Source organism: Macrotis lagotis, chromosome 4, assembly GCF_037893015.1.
Source record: "Macrotis lagotis isolate mMagLag1 chromosome 4, bilby.v1.9.chrom.fasta, whole genome shotgun sequence".
Classification (NCBI taxonomy): Eukaryota; Metazoa; Chordata; class Mammalia; order Peramelemorphia; family Peramelidae; genus Macrotis; species Macrotis lagotis.
In genome coordinates this window covers 140,642,339-140,662,686 of record NC_133661.1, presented here as the reverse complement: position 1 = coordinate 140,662,686, position 20,348 = coordinate 140,642,339, and the positions used below count along the sequence as shown (strand labels likewise).

The 20,348-nt window shown below is 33.0% G+C and overlaps 1 protein-coding gene across 19 annotated transcripts in view; it reads right to left on the bottom strand.

Moving 5' to 3' along the window:
- Positions 1–20,348, bottom strand: part of MEF2A (myocyte enhancer factor 2A) — a 239,096-nt gene that overhangs the window by 82,062 nt on the left and 136,686 nt on the right. Inside the window, exon 1 of one of the 19 annotated variants that reach the window (XM_074234210.1) lies at positions 17,624–17,722. The exons of the other annotated variants lie outside the window; for them this stretch is intronic. Coding sequence (XP_074090311.1) covers positions 17,624–17,638 — 15 coding nt within the window. The 5' untranslated portion in view covers positions 17,639–17,722. Of the gene's footprint in view, positions 1–17,623; positions 17,723–20,348 lie in introns of those variants that run through there. 19 annotated transcript variants of the gene reach the window in all.

The window sequence follows — 20,348 nt, the reverse complement described above, 5'->3', positions numbered from 1 at the left end:
ACTTCTACATTGACCACCTTTTTCTCCAGTTTCCATTTTAGGAAATGCCTAGTCTAGCCCCAATCATTCTCATTCCCAAATTGGCTAGCCTTTCAACTCCACCCTATCCACGTGTCAGCTCTCTTTTAGGGTCCTCAGAGAATGTATTTGTGCTTGCTTATATTTGTATTACCAGTGCTCAGCCCAGAGCCTGCTGCATACAGAGTAAGAGTGAAATCAATAATTTAGCTACTTGGTACACAGACATTTCCTATTGATAGTATTTTTTTTTAGGCTTTTTTTTTTTTGTAAAGCAAACGGGGTTATGTGGCTTGCCCAAGGCCACACAGGTAGGTAATTATTAAGTGTCTGAGACCGGATTTGAACCCTGGTACTCCTGATTCCAGGGCCAGTGCTTTATCCACTGCGCCACCTAACCACCCCCATTGATAGTATTTTTAAAGTACTTTCCCTGACTCTTTTTCTTGACATTGTGAATTTTTGTTTTGAATGTAATTCCCACTTCTGAGGAACCACATGATCTATACTAAATTTTTACTAGTTTCTCACTTCCCTTAAAGTTTCTTTATTTTAAAGATGCATTTCTTTTCTTATTCATTTTGCCATACTCCAACATTTTATAGGATTGCTAAATCTACTATGATTGTTAGAATTATGTTTTCTTCCTTTTATTTCCTATGAGATAATTTTATACTCCTTTTTTCTTTTTTTTTAGTTTTTTTTTTGCAAGGCAATGTTGCCCAAGGCCACACAGCTAGGTAATTATTAAGTGTCTGAGGTCAAACTTGAACCCAGGTACTCCTGACTTCAGGGCTGGTGCTCTATCCACTGCACCACCTAGCTGCCCTATACTCTTCTTTTAAGTCAGCACTTTGTCCCTGTGATTAGTTTTGTTTATACTAATTCAATGGAAGTCTATTCTCACAGCCTCTCATCATACTCTTCATTACTGAAACGAAATTTCTTTTTTTTGGGGGGGGGGTTGTAAGGCAAATGGGGTTAAGTGGCTTGCCCAAGGCCACACAGCTAGGTAATTATTAAGTGTTTGAGACTGGATTTGAACCCAGGTATCCTGACTCCAAGGTCAGTGCTTTATCCACTGCGCCACCTAGCTGCCCCTTGAAACTAAATTTCTTAAATGAATACTTTTTCTTTTTATTTATTTCTTCTATTCCCCTTGCAACTATTTTTTCTTTTCACTTAAGTATTTAATATCTTCCTCATGATTACACTCTTGTCTCACCTTATCTTTTCTTTTCTTGGAAGTTAAAACTATCTGGATTTCATAGTACCTATGATTCTTGGAAAATGAGTTAATTTCAAAAAGAACTGGACTGGTTCTTTTTCTGATTGGATATCTCCAGATCTGGTCAGAGGAAATACATATTGAAGTTTTGTAAAACATTAACTTTTAATACAGTATATAGGAATTGAAAACTAAATTTCCAAAAGGGCAGAGATTAGTTATGAATAATTATGACAATGAGGATTGAATTTGCTTTGTGCCAGTTGGGGAGCATTAGTAAGAAGTTTCTAAGTTTGTCTGACCAGCCAATGGCAGGATAAGACAAAATTTAGATGTAGGATCAATAATATTATGAAAGAGGCCTGCAAGCTTCCATATGTGGACACTCCCTGGCTTATGTTGCTTGAGCGACAGGAGGGACTGGATTCCCTTTTCATGAGAAGAAATAAAGACCTTTCCTGCTCTTCCTTAGACTCTGAACTCCTGTGAACTTATCCCATACATAAGGGATTACAATGACCCATTTATCTTTTTGGTTTTTTTTTTAGGTTTTTGCAAGGCAAATGGGGTTAAGTGGCTTGCCCAAGGTCACACAGCTAGGTAATTATTAAGTGTCTGTTGCTCTAGTGGCTGTACCACCTAACCACCCCTCCATTTATCTTAAATTCTGATATAATTATTCAGGGGGGTAAAACAAAAGTTGGAATGTTTCTAAAGGCAGTTTAGTTTTTTTTGGGTTTTGCAAGGCAATGGAGTTAAGTGACTTGTCCAAGGTCACATAGCTAGGTAATTATTAGGCTGGACTTGAACTCAGGTCCTCATGACTCTTAAGACTGATGCTCTATTCACTGTGCCATCTAGATGCCCTGAGCAATTTAGTTTTAATTTGAATCTCTGACGACTATATTTAAAGACTAAAGTTAGTCCTCATTCCATTAAAACACATTAAGAATTTCTACAATTGTGGGTCAAACTATCAAGTAAAACATATCTAATAGCTTTTTTCCTAGGAAGCTAGATTGGTTATAACCATTTTTATGACCAAACCTATTACCATTACTTTTATGAAAGGCTATTATCTATAAACAACAACATGGGCAGGACTTTGACATCAACTACAGGAAACTTCTCTCCACTGGGACCTTGCACAAGACATTCTTCACAAGAATGATAACTATATTGAGGGACTGTAAGTCTTCTTTTATGTCTTGCTTAAATTTAGTTATCAGAGATTTTTTAAAAAGAGGTTTCTATAACTATCACATAATCTTGTATGACATAAATATACTCATGAAAGAAGTTTAAAGCGAAGCTATAAGGCTTTCTCAATGAGATCCAAGATAATACAATGGATGATAAAAATAATTATTATACAGGCAATAATATTCCTATTGAGTTAGTAAATAAAAAATAATAATTTGACTCTAGACATAAATAGGAATAAGAAAGTCCGTATAGTTTGCAAATTGGACAGTGCTTTTGATAATCACAAGTTTTAAAAAATCAATCTACTTATTAACATTACTGTTTTTCAATTATGTCATATGGTTCAAATACCAAAGATCACACTCTTCTCAGAATCTATCAACTAACCAATAAACATTTATTAAGCACCCACTTTGTGACAGGTATTGTATTAAGTAATAATCAAAACTACAGGCAACTGAGAGGGCAACAGATATATGTGTGTACACACACACACACACACAAAATAGGTAAAAGTAGGCTGTACAGTTTTTCTAAAAATGACCTATAAGATGGAAAAAGTAATGCAAAAAGAAGTAGTGCCTATTTATGGAATAAGAATAAGGGATAACTGATCATCCAAGTGCTACCTGTATCTTTATTCACCAAATATTTAAAAAAATATAAAGAAAGATCTTTAGCATGATTTGTCAAGAATTTATGGAGAACCTGAACAAGAATGACAAGAGAAGAGGCATGAAATGATTGATATATGTATCTATGAGATCAGAGATTTACAAATACTTACATATTTGTCAAAGAAGTAATGCCCAAAAGATACTGATTGGCTGGCTTGTTGAATGAATGAACATAGATCACTAGAAAACTGTAGCTCTAAAACATGATGTGTTTGTAAGATCCCCAAACCTCTAGGATTCTCTAAATCAATTATCTGGTAGTCTGTAGAACTAAAAAATTGCTCCAAGGCAATAAGAAGAGTAAGAAGAGTAAAAAGAGATAGGTGCTCAACTCTATAACACTAGAAAAATTTTAGCTTTGAGTCAATCAAAAATGCAAACAACTGGTACTTACACAACACAGAGATTGTAATGGCAAATAACCTTAGAGAGAAGACACTAATGGCAAAGTGGTCAGGGAAAGGGATACTGCAGAAGGCAGGAAGTAAACTGGCCTTAAAAGAAGGGAAGTCAGTAAACAGGCCTTAAAAGAAGGGAAGTCAGTAAACAGAGGTATGGAGAGAAGGAGAGAATTCCAGAAAACAGAGAGTTGAGAGACAGTGTCAAATGAGAATAAGAAGTAGTAGGCCTGTGCTGCTGGATCAGAGTCCACGGTGGCGGCGGCTTGTTCTTCATATTCAAAGAAGACCAAAATGACACCGTGATGTTGGGATCAAGGTAGGATATGTTCTACTGTGGCTTTCAGATCAATACAACCTTAGAAGGGTCTTCATGGGTCAGGCAAAAAAAAAAAAAAAAAAAAAAAAACAGGCCACTGGGACATTGGGGATAGAGATGTCTTTAGATTTGCATGGCTCCCCTTTCTTTTGCACTAGTACAATTCAGGTTTGCTTACAAAACACAACTACTTCCTTTGAAGTAGGCACACCTCTCTAAAATTCTTCAGAGAGACCATGAGAGTGTCCTTGAATCACTTCTGATTTCTATGCAAGTGCCTGCTTTGCATGGGAAGCCTAGAAAAGGTAGCAAAGGACCTTAATGTGAAGGGCTTTAAAAATCAGAGGCTTTTATACTTGACCCTGAAGATGGTGGAAATTCACCAGTTTACTGACATAATAGGAGATATGGTTAGTTTTGTGCTTTAAGATCACTTTAGCAGCTGAGTCAGAGATGGACTGAAATGGGGAGATACTTGTGGCAGAGAGACCAAATAGAGGACTAAAGAAATAATAATCCAAGTGCTAAGTGACAAGGTTTAGCAGTGTTGTGGTTGTGAATGGAGAGAAGGGGAGTCATACATGAGATATATGAATATATTTCTTTTCCTTCATCTTTAGAACACTCTTCCCCCAATTTTCAATCATTCCAGCAATTTTTCTGTCTTAATGTTTTCTAGTAATAGTATTCCTATGTGAAAAGCTACTCAATCAATCATTAATATTTATTAAATACCTGCGCTACATGTCAGACACTATCCTAAGCAATGTGGATGTAAAAGGAGGTAAAAAGACTTTCCCTAAATTCAAGGATTTTTATAATCTAATGGGGGGAGAGAAATAGAAAGTTACAGATAGGATAAATAAGGAGTAATTAACAGAAGATAGGCAACGGAATTAAGAGAGTTTGGGGAAAGCTTACTGAAAAAGGTGTGATTTTAGGTGGGACTTAAAGGAAGTCAGGGAAATCAGTAATTGGAGCAGAGGAGGGAGAGCATTCCAGAAATAGGGGATAGCCAGAGAGAATGCTGAGACATGGAATAGTCCACCCAAAGACCAGTGTCACTAGAATAGGCAGGAAATCTATGTCATTAGGCTGAAAAGAATGTGTCATGGAGTAATAAGAAGAATGGAAATGTAGGAGGGCTAAATTATGAAGAATTTTAAATATAAAATACAGCCTTTTGTATTTGCTCCTGAAGGCAATGGGTGATGACATGATCAGACCTATACTTTAAAAAAATTACTTTAGTGGCTAAATAGAAGATGGACTGAATTGAGAAGAAATCTGAGACAGGCAGACCCACCAACAGGTTACTGCAGCAATCTAGGCATGAAGTGATGAGGGACTATATACTAAAATTGCAGCAATGTCAGAGAATAGAAGGGAATGTATTTGAGAAAAACTGAAAAAGGTGAGATCAGCAGGTCTTGGCAACAGAGGGGAGTGAAAGACAGTGAGGAATCCAGGATGACTTCTAGTTTGTGAGCCTGGGGAACTGGAAGAATGGTGTTATAAGGAAGGGAAGATTGGCGATGGGGAAGGTTTAGGGGGAAGATAATGAGCTCTGTTCTGGACATATTGAGCTTAAGATGTCTACTGGACATACAGTAGGAGATATCTGAAAGGTAGTTAGAGAGAGATAGGAAAAAATAGAAAGACTGGGATAGGACAGATATATCTGAGAAGCATCACATAAAGATGGTAATTAAATTCATGAAAGCTAATATGATCACCAAAACAAATACTATAGATGATGTGGTCTGAAGGAGGATCCAGCACAGTGTAAAGAATAGTAAACTGAGTAAATAGCAGAGCTAAGGTCCTGAACCTATTTTCAGACTCCCAGTCTAGTGTTTTTTTCTATGAAAATCCATTTCCTTATCTGTAAAATGGATCACATGCTTATTGTATCAAATAAGATAATGAAAATACTTTGTAAAATTTAAAATGTTAATAAAATATCAACTTTTTTATATAAACAAGTCTATCAATGAAAACAATACAAGAAATTAAAGGTGTACATCTCTTTCTACATGGATATTCCTAAGTCAAGCACAAGCAGATTAAACTATAATTGGGAAGTATTAAACAAATAAAAATACAATAAAACATTAATAACACTTCGTTTTAAAATTAAGTTAATGCATAGTTCACAAGGTTGCTTATATAGAGAGTGTTCACTGATATACATTAAATAAGATGTTATTTAGCTTTGGTGTATTTAGCTCTAGGGGTTGAACAATTGATCAATTTTTATTTCTTTATTTATGTCCCATGGTTTCTGGCTAGATATAGAAGCCCTTCACTGAAGAACAGAATGTGATTTAAGGGAGTTTTCTATTATTTTTCTAAAAGACTAACAATGAATATTGTTACTATTGTATTATTACTATAAATAACCTGAAATTTCATAGACAAAAATTAAACTAGGATTAAATTCAGTAACCTTTTCTCAATTCTCATTTCTATTTTTTTTCCCAGATTTTGACACTATTGACAACTACTTAATGGATATTCTTTCCCCAAGACTTCCACAATATTACTCATGGGTTATCCTTCTGTCTGACCATTTCTACTCAGGCTCCATTGCTTGACCACATCTATTTTTTTTAAACTAAGTTAAAGGATCTCCAAGTTCACAGCTTGAACTCTTCTCTTTCTCTACAGTCTTTCCCTTTGATAATCTCATCAGCTCCCATAGAATTTATTATCATTTCTATATTGATTACTCCCAAAGTGACCCCCCCAAATTCTGACCTCTCATGAATGCCAGTCTCCAAATTTCAACTTACTCTTGGATATTTCTATCTAGATGCCTTACTGCCACCTGAAACAAAAGATCAATAACTGAACTCATCCTATTTCTCCAAAACCTTCATCCCTCTTGAGGGTATAACCTAGGAGTCATCTTTGACTCCTTTTACCAAGTTGTATAGAGTCCCCTTCCAAGATCCAAAGTCCCCTTTCAAAGGATCCATTTTTCTCAATTCACTCAACCAATGCTAGATCAAGTCTGTGTAACTTCATGTCTGAGCTATTATAATAGTCTAATGAACCTGTCTTCTCACCATTACTCATCCCTTTCCCTGACCCCCAATCTATCCTTCAGAGCTACCATAATAATCTTACAGTACAAATCTTCCCATGCCATTCCCCTACTCAAAAACTTCCAGGGACTCTCAAAGCCTATAGGTTAACTAACATAAAATGATCTCAACCTATCTTTACCAACTAATTTCACATTATTCTTTTAAACCTTTTATAGTATAACTCTACTATTTGGCTGCTTGATAAACTTTACATGTTATCTTCTACCTTAAATATTAGGACAAATTATCCCTCCTCTTCCCTTTATTCTTTCAGAATTTTTTGTTGTTAAGAATTAGCATGGATGCTAAATTCTCTATAAAGTCTTCCTTATCTGAGTTTATATCACCTCCATTAAAAAAATAAGATCTTTGGATCTCTTTGAGATATAGCCTTCATTATACTTTCATGTACATATAAAGTGTTTAATATTTACAATTAATGAATACTTGTAACCTGTTCATGCAAGTACTATTATCCCTATTTCTATAACTGAAGAAGTTGAGTTTACTGAGTTTAAGTTATCTGTCCATTTTATCTATCCATTGTCAGGGACTGAACTAAAATTTGAACACCAGGTCTTCAGATTTCAAAACTAGAACTTGATTATACCATAATTTTCCTTACACTCAGATGAAAGAGTAAACTTAAAACCCAAAACAACAATAACAAAATACATCCTTTATTAAACAGCATGAAATAAAATTGTGATTAAATTGGAAGGTGAATTTTACATAAAAAGATCTTTTATAGAAAATATCACGTATTCTGCTTTTCTAAATTCTGAATTAGAAACTGTTAGCAACTGTACATCAGACTCATAGAGGTACTATGACCAAGGTAGGCTTCTATTACATTATAAGAAAATGAGGTTATGAAGGAAATATGACAGTGAAACATATAGTGACATATATAGGAGGGAGTTTGTGCCATAACTATGCATATCATATACAGATAATCTCACCTTACACTCAACTTTAAAATGACCAAACTATACAAACAAGTGTTAAACATAATATATAAATATATAATAATATAAATGTAATAATATAATAATACATATAATTATGTTAGTTAAGGTATATTAATTATATAAAATATAGGATTATAAAAGTATATATAATTATAATACAATATAAATTATTTATTATGTATTATATATTAATATAATGTGTAGTTAATTAGATAATATATAATTACTATAATAACAACAATATAATAATATCCAAACAAGAGTATTAAATTCCCATCCTCTTCTGGGAACAAAATACCTTTGTTGTCTAATTCATGGCAAAAACTGGAAAAAAAAAAAGGTGTCTTTTCTTATAATAGAGATTTGGAGGCCAAAGGCAACATCTGTTTTGAATACAAGCTTTTTTGTAAAATCCTAGGAAAAATGATACACAGTGAGCAGTACTGTCTCATATAGCAGAAAGATTCAGTGGAAAGAAAACCAATTAAAAAAAAAAAACTTAGTAAAGATCCAGCTAGGCAAAGTCCTCTCATGAACAATGAAGGACCCCCCCCACCAAAAAAAAGAACCATAAGAAAAACACACAGTTCCAAATGTACAGCCAGATGGGTATGGAGGTTAATGTTGGAGGTAATGTTTGTACTTCATTCTCAAAGAAGACCATGACATCAGGGAGATGATACCATGACAAGTACATGAACTATTTGAATGAGAGGGTGCTGAGCTAAGTCACTAGTCTCACTTTCTCCTCTAGAGCCATCAATGAATGAGGATGACTGGAGATGACCCCAGAAGTGGGGCAATCAGGTTTAAGTGACTTGCTCAAGGTCATAAAGCTAGTAAGTAGCAAGTGTCTGAGGCTGGATTTGAACTTCTGTCCTCCTGTTTCCAAGGTCATGTTCTGTCCACTGTGCCATCTAGCTTTCCCAATGTTGGAGGTGACACAAATATGAAGGTACTGAGGGACAAATTCAAGGCAACGTTTTCCCCCTCATTTTTACAGGGCAACTGGGTTAAGTGACTTGCCCAAGGTCATACAGCTAGGTAATTATTTGAACTCAGGTCCTCCTGACTCCAAGGTTGGTGCTCTATTCACTGCCCACCTAGCTGCCCCTTCAAGACATCTTTAAGGAGGAAATATACCAAAGGTATGGAGGGGGGAAAAACTGAGATCTTATTAGTACCAAAATGAAACAAATAAGAGAGTATTAACTATGTGCACATGCATGTGTATGTAAGTATGCACATACATATACACACATAAAATATGTATATATGTATACACACACAAACACAAACACACTCCTACCCTCCCATTTACACAAAATCTTTAGAAGAATCATTTATATACACATCAAGGACAGCCTTGATGAGGTTATTAATAAGGAATATGCAGATTTTTACAAGTAACAGTGCATGACATCTTTCCCATTTCAAAATTACTGAAGTTTTAGAGAAAACAATTCCACCATGTTTATATTTTGTGTATTACAAAAACAAAACATTTATTTCAATAGAAAAAAATGTCTCCCATTTGTATATCAAAACCATGCAAGATTCTTTGAAAGGTATAACAAGAAAAATAACTCTGAGAGATCATAAATATGAGGTGAAGAATAGAATAGGGAGATGTTTTCCAAAAGTGTTTACCATTATGATGGAGGAGATTCAGCACAGAGTTCAAGTTGAAGAGAAATTATCTAAGGATGGTGAAGTCCTTCAAATGCTTCTGCTTTAATAAATCTATGTTGATTGTATCAAGCACCAGAAGATTGGAGAGTCTCCTAGAAGAAGTCTATAATCACTAAGCAGAGTTTGGTCTTACCATGCAAACAGGAAAAGAACAAGTAGATGAAGAATTTTCAGACTAGATTACGATATTTATTGGGAAGAATAACCTACAAAGATCATCTATCAGTATAGTATATACACCTGAGACAGAAAATAAATATGGATAAGAAATTAGAGAAAAGCAGGATATTGTTTTTAGGAAATGTATAAACTCTTTTAATGACCTCAATTTCCCTCCCCAAAACAAAAGGTCTATTTGTTTATGATTTTTTAAAATAATTTTTTATTTATTTAAGTCGATGGGGTTAAGAGTGACTTGCCCAGGGGAAGCTAGGTGGCACAATGGATAAAACACCAGCCCTGGAGTCAGAGGACCTGAGTCCAAATCTATTCTCAGACACCTGTGTGTGACCTTGGGCAAGTCACTTAACCCCATTGCCTTACAAAAATCAAAACTAAAACAAAACAAAACAAAAAACAAAAAAAGGCTGACTTACCCAAAGTCATACAATTAGGCAATTATTAAGTGTCTGAGGTCAAATTTTAACTCGGGTCCTCCTGACTTCAGGACCAGTGGTCTATCCACTGTGTCACCTAACTGCCCCTATTTATTTATTTATGAATGATATTTTTTAGTATTTCTCTTTGGCAGTGAAACAAAGAACATTAAAGTTTCTGAAGAATTAAAAATAATCATTACATAGAAGACATTGAAGAAATTGATAGCAAGTGTGACCAAGCTACAATATATAACAAATGAGGAATTTGAAGAATAGTAAAAAAGATGTCATGAAGAAAATCTATATTAGGAAGAGAAGGCCTGATCATATGGAAAGGGACAGTCAAAATGCTCTATGAGTGCGATTGTACTATTCAGAAGAAAGCAATGGAAAGTGTTCAGTCTACTGAGTGAATTCCAGTAAAGAACTTACAGAGCATAAAGACAAAATTCATACAAAGTAGGTAGACATAGATAGATTAGGATCTGCATCAATGTAGAGAATTTCCAAATCTGTGAGATCACAGATCTTATTGAGTGCTTTAGTAAATTGTTCAACATTCATTTACTCATTCAAAATGTATGATATGGAAACTCTCTGCTAGGCTTTCAGAAAGATAAGAGAGAGAGAGAGACAGAGACAGAGACAGAGAGAGAGACACGATATGGTAGCTTTTCCACTTACATCTCTCACCATTTAGAATGTAAACTACTTGAAGGTCATGTATTGTATATCTTTGGCATAGTATTTTGCTACTGAAAACTGACTAATCATAAAGTGAAATGTTTAGAATTATCATTCATTAAAATTATAATTTTTTTTAGGGTTTTTTTTGCAAGGTAAATAGGGTTAAGTTAAGTGGCTTGCCCAAGGCCACACAGCTAGGTAATTATTTTTTTTTTAGGTTTTTGCAAGGCAAATGGGGTTAAGTGGCTTGCCCAAGGCCACATAGCTAGGTAATTATTAAGTGTCTGAGAGCAGATTTGAACCCAGGTACTCCTGACTCCAAGGCCAGTGCTTTTATCCACTACGCCACCTAGCCGCCCCAAAATTATAAAATATTTTCTACATTTTAAAAGATAGTGGAATGGTTTGTTGAAGTGCAAGGCAAACAGAAAGAAAAATATAATTTCTTTTGCAACATATGGCACTCTTTTTAATTTAATAATATCAAATTAGAGATAATCTATACAAAGTGATTACAAAGGGAACTTAAGTATTCCAAATGTCTATTCTAAGTGTGCTCAAGACAATATGATTTAAGGAACTGTTAAACAACAGTTTTGGGAGCTAGATAGGAGTGCTTTAATCCCAGCTAATCTGATGATTTATTATGGGACTTTTTAATCAAACCACAGGTCTCCTCATTCTTTCATTTTTTAAATCATAAAATGGAAATCAATTGTGCTTATTTGAAGAAATGAGAGTATCACCTATAGGAACAATTCATCTACAAGTATCCAAGATTGCAACAAAAGACAATTTTATAAGTCTCTTCAAAAAACCATTTATCTGAAATCAGAGGTGGTGAAGCACTATAATAAATGATAATAACAGCAGTGCTGAGGTGTCTGTATAAGTAAGCTAGTGAGAGAAAGGAAAGATTGACTACCTTCCAATACCTGATTGTATTTTACTCACAAAATTAGATCCTGGGAATGGGAATGGGAATGGGACAGATGAGTGGAGTAGTTGACTGGATAATGTTAGAATTAGTTTTCAAATAATTAATAGTGACTGTTCAGTCGCAACAAATATAACCAGTAAATTCTCGGATTTGTCTCATGCCCGAGAGAAAGGAAATGGAAGTTTAATTATCTTTCCCATCACAAGAGAACACATTCTCTCTGATGTAAACAGATCACCAGAACTTAGCTGATTACTAGTTATCATTTCATAATACTATTTAACTCAACCTCCTGTCCCCTCTGCTTTGAGGGCTGGAGGGTAGAACACTAAAGCTCATCTAAAGCCTTCCTTAAAAAGAAGACAGAAACTGGTTTTCTAATTCACTCCACTCTGCATTTGCAGCTCTGCTTGGCTTTAACTCCAGAGGTACCACCACGGTGGTCCTGTCCCTATCCTGCCCCAATTATCCACCACTTTCCTGTTTCCTCCTGTGTGCTGTCTTCCCTTCCCTTTTTAGACTGTTAGCGCCTTGAAGGCTTTTTTTAAAAAAAATTTGTAATCCTAATACCTGACACACTGAAATATGCTTAATAAATGTTTAATGAATTGAATTTCAATTGCACTTATAATCTGTACCATAATAGCACATTGTTGTTTTAAGAATCATTTAGCCCCATCCCTTCATTTTACAAATGAAGTTGGCCCCATAAGATGTTAAACTTGCCCAGGGTCACATAACTTGACAGTGACAGGATAAAAATGAAAATAACCCATATCAAACCAGGACTCCTAACTTTCACTCTAATGTTCTGTTATGGCTGGCCATTAGATATTGAACAAATAAATAGTTATGAATGAATAAGCCTACCTCTATCCTCTTACCTTATCTCAAGGAACACTATCCTCCTGGCACTAATAAAATCATTATAATAATGACATTTAACAGCTGCAAGTTGCTTTATATATCATGCCATTTTCATATATATATATATATATGTATACATATATAAATATAAATATAAAAATAAATAAAATGTCATTTGATCCTTATAATCATGTGAAGTCTATTTTACACATTATGAATCTGAGGCACAGTGGGCTAATGAAAATAATTTTCTTAGAAGACTTATTGCTTGTAGAGATTCCTGGTTCCTTCCAGAAACCCCACTTTAAAGAAAGTACCCAGGTCATCCACTTGTTCATTCTTCTTCAGATTCGACTCCTGACTCTCTCTAAACTTTCTCCACTAGGCCACAGAGGTAAATTTTCCTCTCCCTGCCTCCTGCTTAGCTTCTGTTTAGATGTAGTCCTCTCCCATTATACTGAGTGTAGGAGGTTCTTATTTTTGTTTGTGATGAATTCCCAGAGTTTAGTATTATGAGTGGTACATAGAAAGGGCTTAAAACAAGGGGTTAAGCAATTCACTAGCAACCATACAGGTAGTATGAAGTTAGGAAGTTAAGATAAAAACCAGGACTTTTAGGACTACAAATCCATTGCTTTTACTACCATGTTATCCAGACTCTATGAAGAAAATCAACTTTAAAAAATACAACCTAATTAAATGTTCTACAATTCAAGAAATGTTACATGCAGAGCATCAAAGGAAGTGACTACATACTCTACAAAATGATTGCTAATGCACATCTCTAGAAATATTTCTTCTTAGGAGAAAAATGAAAGTATAATATTTTTTATCTATACAGTATTTTGTACTTTTCAAAATATTTTCATATGAATTATCTCATTTAATATTCAGAACAATTCTATATTAAAGCCAATACTTTTATATCACTCAATCTAGTAGAAGCACAACAGATACACAGTTGCTGAAACTAGAAATAATAAATTAACTCTACAATCATTAATGAGTCACATATTATCAAATACCAGTTTTAAATATTCTATTATCAGATTCCAATCATCTACTACTAATTATCTGAGTAGACACTATTTCTTTCTCATTCTATATGAATTTATATTGTGATAGTGCCACTTTTTGAAGTACTACCAAAAATTAGACAACTAAAAGCAATATAAAAATTAGGTAATACAGTATTGTAGTGCACAAAAGAGGCACTGAATTTAAAAGCTGCTATAGGGAAAAAAAAACTGTACACTGAAAAAATTCTATTTCATAACATAAGTATTTCTTAAGTCTCAAAGAATTAGTAAAGATGAGCAATTTTCAGAAAACAAGAAATCAGTTAATAGAAGAAAACCGTTTCCTTTAAAAATTTCAGTGACAGAAAAATAATTTTATCAAAAATTAAGAGTCAAGTATTTATGCATTAATCAGAATTGGTCTGATTTATTGGCAATTGCTTATAGAAGTTCATTTGCAAAAATAAATTGCTAACTTCCACAATTAATAAAAATTAAAGAGCCTACATATAGCTCTCTTAACTATTGGGTATTACTGTCATTGGATTATAGTGAGGACTGAAGAAATATTCTTTGATTAGAGTGACTTTAAAAGCAACCAAATGCTAGCATGAACAAATACTCATTACAATATATTTTGCATTTCAGAAATTAGTAGAAATTTTAAAAGTAAATATTTCCCCAAATATAAAAAGTTAATATATTACAATTTAGTTTTCATCTATTGATTAGGAATACCTTGAGAGTAAAAATATAGATATGTAAAACTTTGAAAGAGGCACACTAGCAAAATGGACCGGGGCAACTTTAGAGTCAGGAAATTCAAGGTTCAAATTTTGCTTCCAACTTATAATAACTGTCTATGTAATCACTGGGGCAAGAGACAATCTCAGTGCCCCAAGGAACCGATTGTGAGTATAAATTGCTGACAAACTGCTTATATGCATTAATGAAAGGAGTTTACACACTGGCAGTTCACCATACAAAATAAACTACAGATTTGGCTTTTTCTCTCTAATTAAAAAAAAAAATCATACCCAGGAAAGTTATTCTCTTTTACATATTGATCCTTCCATTTTAGGACAGAAGTTAACAAAGTCTAGAACAATAAAATAAATGATTACACGAAGGAGAAATGGCAAAATTAATCTTTGCATATTAGATTTTTTTAAAAATCTGTCCCAGAAGAATATATATATTTTTAAAAAATTCAAGACATCTATAGTGTAGTTTCTCTATTAAAATTGAAAAATTAACAGGATCATACATGAGCATGAATCATCAGGTCTTGAAGAACTTCTATTTGTGCATGAAATATAACAAAGTCGTATATGCATTATAAAAATCAACTTTAACTTTACTTATGTGTATGTTAGAAAATAATAATTTCCATTGCATCAATCCTCTATTAAATAATACAATAAGCAGGGAGCATCAACAAATGAATTAATTCCCAGTAAGTTTTTCTAATTTTTACAAGGCAAATATTTTTTTCACAATTGCTGGGGCTCTACCTTAACTATCTTAAAGTTGGCCATATGTGTCATTCAGTATCCAAGAAAAGAACTTCTGTCATCAGGATAATTTAATAGCTTTTTGCCGTTTGGAGTTTGTTTTAGGAAACTCCTTAGTACATGCAAAATATAGGAGGAAAGGAGATGATTTTACTGTTACTTTTGCAATTTAAAGAGATCTTTAATTTTAAATAGGATATTACAAAGCTCTGCACAGCCTGAATGAACAATGTATAAAAGCAAGCATTCAAAAAGATCAATAAAACTTATAAAGTTTCTTTATATTTATAAAAATCAATACTTGTAAGCAACTTCTACTTATAGTCAGTTGCCTGGGACATAAGAAACAGCCTCTGAAATCGTCCCAATCCATTTTGTTAATAATGTATATAAAAATAAATGGAACAAGGATGGTGTAGTAACCAACTAGCTGTGTAACTCTAGTCATATCACTTATTTTGCATGTCAGTTTCCTAAAGTGTAAAAAAAGAGGGTTGGACTTTGTGAAAGTCTTTACTCATTCTAATAATTTATGAACTAACAGGAAATGAGAGTGGCATTTTAGTTTGGGCATAAAGTTGAATATTTGTGTTTTTCTTGAGGTTTGCCACTAATTTGGATTTTATTTTAAGTCTTTTTAACTTCTCCTATATTTTAGTTTACTCAACTTTCAAGGTTAAACTACTCCATAAGATGAAAGTTAATTATATTTATACTTTCAATTCGTTTGAAATAAACAACAACAAAAAACCAATTAGATAACCTTCAAGCTATTTCTATTAAATTTTAGAAATATACACATATATACAAATATATAATACTTGTTTCCAATTTATTATGTGTCTCTTAAGAAGGCACTAAAATTAATGGATGTCTTATAATTTTTCACTTTGGTTGTGAGGTCCATTGGTCTAAAAATGTGCTGGGTTTCTCTTGTTTTATGATTTGCAACTATTTCCTTGAGAATTACAGAAAGCTGATTATATTTTAAAAATCTGTCAAGATTATCATTTATTAACTATATGGGAATTTAACCAACACTACCTTATAAAATAAAAATTTACTGCTTTATCTAGTTTTAACTATCTTTTCCAAAATTTTTAATATTTTCTCAGTATTCATAATTCTGCTCAAACTTTTTTTAAAATAAATCATTTATTGGAAGTTTTTTTAAGTGAAACTTGAACATTATTTACTTCCTTTAGGGAAAAAAACACAGGAAAGGAATTAAGCTACATCATATAGACAGAATCAATGATTCAGGATGCTGCCCAAATCAGCCATAAGGCACAAGAAAATATTATGTTTATTTTTTCACTATTTTAATCTTCTTAAACAGAATCAATGCATCCATAAATTTGTAAATGACACTCTTAAAAATATTATCTTTCATTATTGTTCAAAACAAACTATGTTTACTGGAAATTTCTATTTCATTCCCCTGAGGAACTGTATAAAAGCAATAAAGTGTAACTTTTTTCCTCTTCTTTTATTGTTTGTGAAATCACTAAAGGAAATCATGAAAAGTAAATTTACTGAAAAGTAAAGCTTTCTAACCAAAGATTTAGTTTTGAAATAAATCATGAAAGACAAATTGTTAATAAATTATTTGGAGGCCCTAAGCGAACAGGAGTCAACTCAGAACAACTCAGTCTTTCTCTTTGCATTTCCCTAGCTCATCCATTACAGACAAATATTTGTTAATTACTGATCAAGTACATGCACCAATGTGGCTCCTGGGACACTGTTTTCCTACCTACCTTAAAACAAGATTTTGGAATGACATATCATTTTTTCCAAAATAATTTCATTAGAATTGTTTTGCAACACAAAGCATTACAAAACCAAATTTATTCAACTATAAAATAACCAATACCAGATAGACTTAAAAAACCTAATTCAGTCTGTAAAACTGTTTAACATTCACAAACATATTTCACCAATACTTCCTAGGACTACTAACAAATTAATTTCTTAAAATGAAAACTGCATCTGTACCTTGAGGAAGAGAAACAATACAGAATGCAGTACAGGTATTCTTTAAAACATAAAAGGGATTTATTGCTGAAAAGTAGGCTGGGAAGCGATGTTGTATGGATTTAACCCTATTTTTTCCCACTGATTCCCATTTAAAAAAAATAAAAAGATACATTCCTTTAAAAAAAACAAACTTGTGGCCTGAAAATAATCAAAATCACACTTGGAGATGCAGCATACTTTCTTAATAAGCACATAAAAGAAAATTGATAACTGTATGATGAATAATACTCAAAATACATTGCAAAATAAAAATACTAAAACTGAAATTGCAAGAAACTATGGTGATCATTTTGTGAAGTGGTGGTGCAGCAAAATGTGGGAAGGAGAAGGAGGGCCATGAGGATTGTGTGCCTCACCCTGTGAATCATCATCTTGCTGCTTCAGGCTCTGTTATCAATAAAGGAGCAGGGCAGGGGGCTGGAGGTGGAGGGAAGCTTTGTCTTGTCTCCAGGTGTCACAATATTTTTTTTCCCCTTTCCCTGCCGCTCCATTGCAGCCCTGTAAAACATTAGGCAAGCCTCTTAACCGTTCCCTGTCTGTTCCATTTCTTATCTGTAAAATGGGGAAAAAAATGTTTATTGGCTGAAAAGCCTTTTTTAAAAAGTTATTACAATATTGTAAGAAAGCCTAAACATAACAATGTCCCTAGTTTGATCAAGTCAGCATCAGACCTTTGAGAAAAAAAAACTAGCAGTTTGGCTTTCTTCCTGGCTTATGACTTTGACAGACACTCTTCTCACCCTCCCCGCTACCAGCTCCCCCCACTTTGAATCAATAAGGGACCAAAAATTTTTTTAAAGCAAATTAAGTAAGAATGTGTCAAAAATGATTTCCCTACTTTATAATAAAAACTGCCAAACAATTTTTGAATTGCCCAACAATCGATAGCTGCACTTTTAATATTTTTTTCCATTAAATTTTTTACTTGCTTACTACCTAGGTTATTTCTAATACCATTTTTTAGCAACAACAGTCTGGATATGATCAATACTACCTTATTAAAGGTGTTCATTTCCTATTTAGTCTATGTACTTATTACAATCAACAAATCAATTCAAAACTACCAAGAAAGAAACATCCACAAAACAATTTTTCTCATAAGCGTCTGTGGAAAAATTTTTCTCAAGTCACACTTCCTATGACCAATTTTGCCATTTTATAATCAAAAGCTCAATATACCTAGCCGGGCTCTTTCCTTTTTGACATTACAAATTCCTTCTGATGGTCATTGTCAGCACTAATCTTTGGAATATAAAGGGTTCGGCACCATGGTCTCTATGGCAATCTGGAGAAACCTAGGGACCCTTTCATAGCATAATGTTTCTAAATAACTTAAGGAAATGCTTATTTGAGTTAGAACTTAGTGAAAATAAATAAATAAATATATATATATATATATATATATATTTTTTTTTAACCATGAGTCACCTGAAATCTATCCACCAGGTTAGGAAGCCTTGTTCTAACATGAAGGAAAGAGGGAAAATTACAGTCTAATAAAGCCAATTTTCCTTTCTCCTTTTATATACTAAGCATCACAAAATTCTTGTCTCAATTAAATTTTAAAAGTCGAATTCCTTTGTATTGCAAACTTCCCAGATTACACATTTTATTCCACAATGAACATATTATAATTTTAAGTTTTCTTTATTCTGTTCATAGTTCAGAACAGTTCTTTCTCCTTTAGCAAGGTCAAAAAGTTTGGAAAAGTTTATTACCAAAAGGTTGGCAAATAAGTATTTACCGTTTTGGGATCAGAAATTAAAATTAAAAAGTTTACTAAAGATTATATAATCTAAATTCTTTTTTTTTTGTGAAGGAGATACTTTGGCAAACAAATTAATTGATTTAGGAAGTCTTCTGCATTTTAAAAAGGGGAGGTTATATTATATAAATTTTCTTAAATGGCAAAATCCACAAATACTACAATCTCCCTTCAGAAGGTAGAGAAAAATCCTCAAGACCTGGTCATAAGAGAGATTATAATGGTTAAGTGGTTAGAAGGGTTTATCAAATAAGCTTTATGAACCATGCTACTGCAATAAGAAATTCTAAAACAGCAATACATTTTACTATTTCACACTATTTCTGATAAATTGGAGAGAAGAAAATGTGGGTACTGAAGTATCTAGGGTTAAGGTTTTCATTCCTCGGCATTACAATCCTCATTTAGTGGGCCTTCAGAATAATTTTTTTGGTTCATACTCTAACTCCTATGTCTCCCTATGTTTTAATCTCTTACTTGGTATATTATTTATTATCTCTTATTTAGCATAGGCTTCAAAAAAGGTTAGAAATCTAATAAATGATTTTATCATTATTTCATTTTAACTATAATCTGACTCAAACTATAGGTATGAAATTTCAGAAAACTATTTTTGCAAGTTATCAGAAAACATATATGAATTCTGGTATTTACAATATGTTACAAAATGGGACAGAGGATTGAATTAGATGATTTCTAAGGTCAACTTAATGATCTCGTGTTATATAATAAATTTATTCCTGAAATCTTATATGCAAATCAACTTTTAAAATAAATTAAATCATTTAAAACAGAAAAACAGTGCTCCCAATGTAAATAAGTAGTCATGTGAATACTTTTAAAATAGAAAAGTTTCCTACTTTTCCCAATTTATCATTTTCAAATACAAGCTTTGCTTAAAGAAGGTTATAATCAATGTTACCCAAAAAAGATTTTGGTACTATATTATATTTTAAGCAAAAAATTGAATTTGTGAGAACGTTCTGCTGGTTTTAAGAAAAAAGAACTTAAAACCATGGAAATTTCTTTAAATAGAAGGTCTGAATATGTAAAATTAATGGCAGTTTTAAGGAATTACCATTCTTAAAGAAGATATAAAAAGATAAGAAAATGTGAGCATTATATCTCACTGCTAATAAACAATCATTTAAGTATTACAAAGACTTTTTGTTGATGTTCTCCTTAGAATAATATTTTCCAAATGCAAACTTTATTTGTTGCTATAGATGAAATACACAATAATCTTCATGTAAGCAGTGTTCATATTTGCAGAACACAGTCAAAACACTGGCCTTAATTAAAAGTACCTTGAAAAA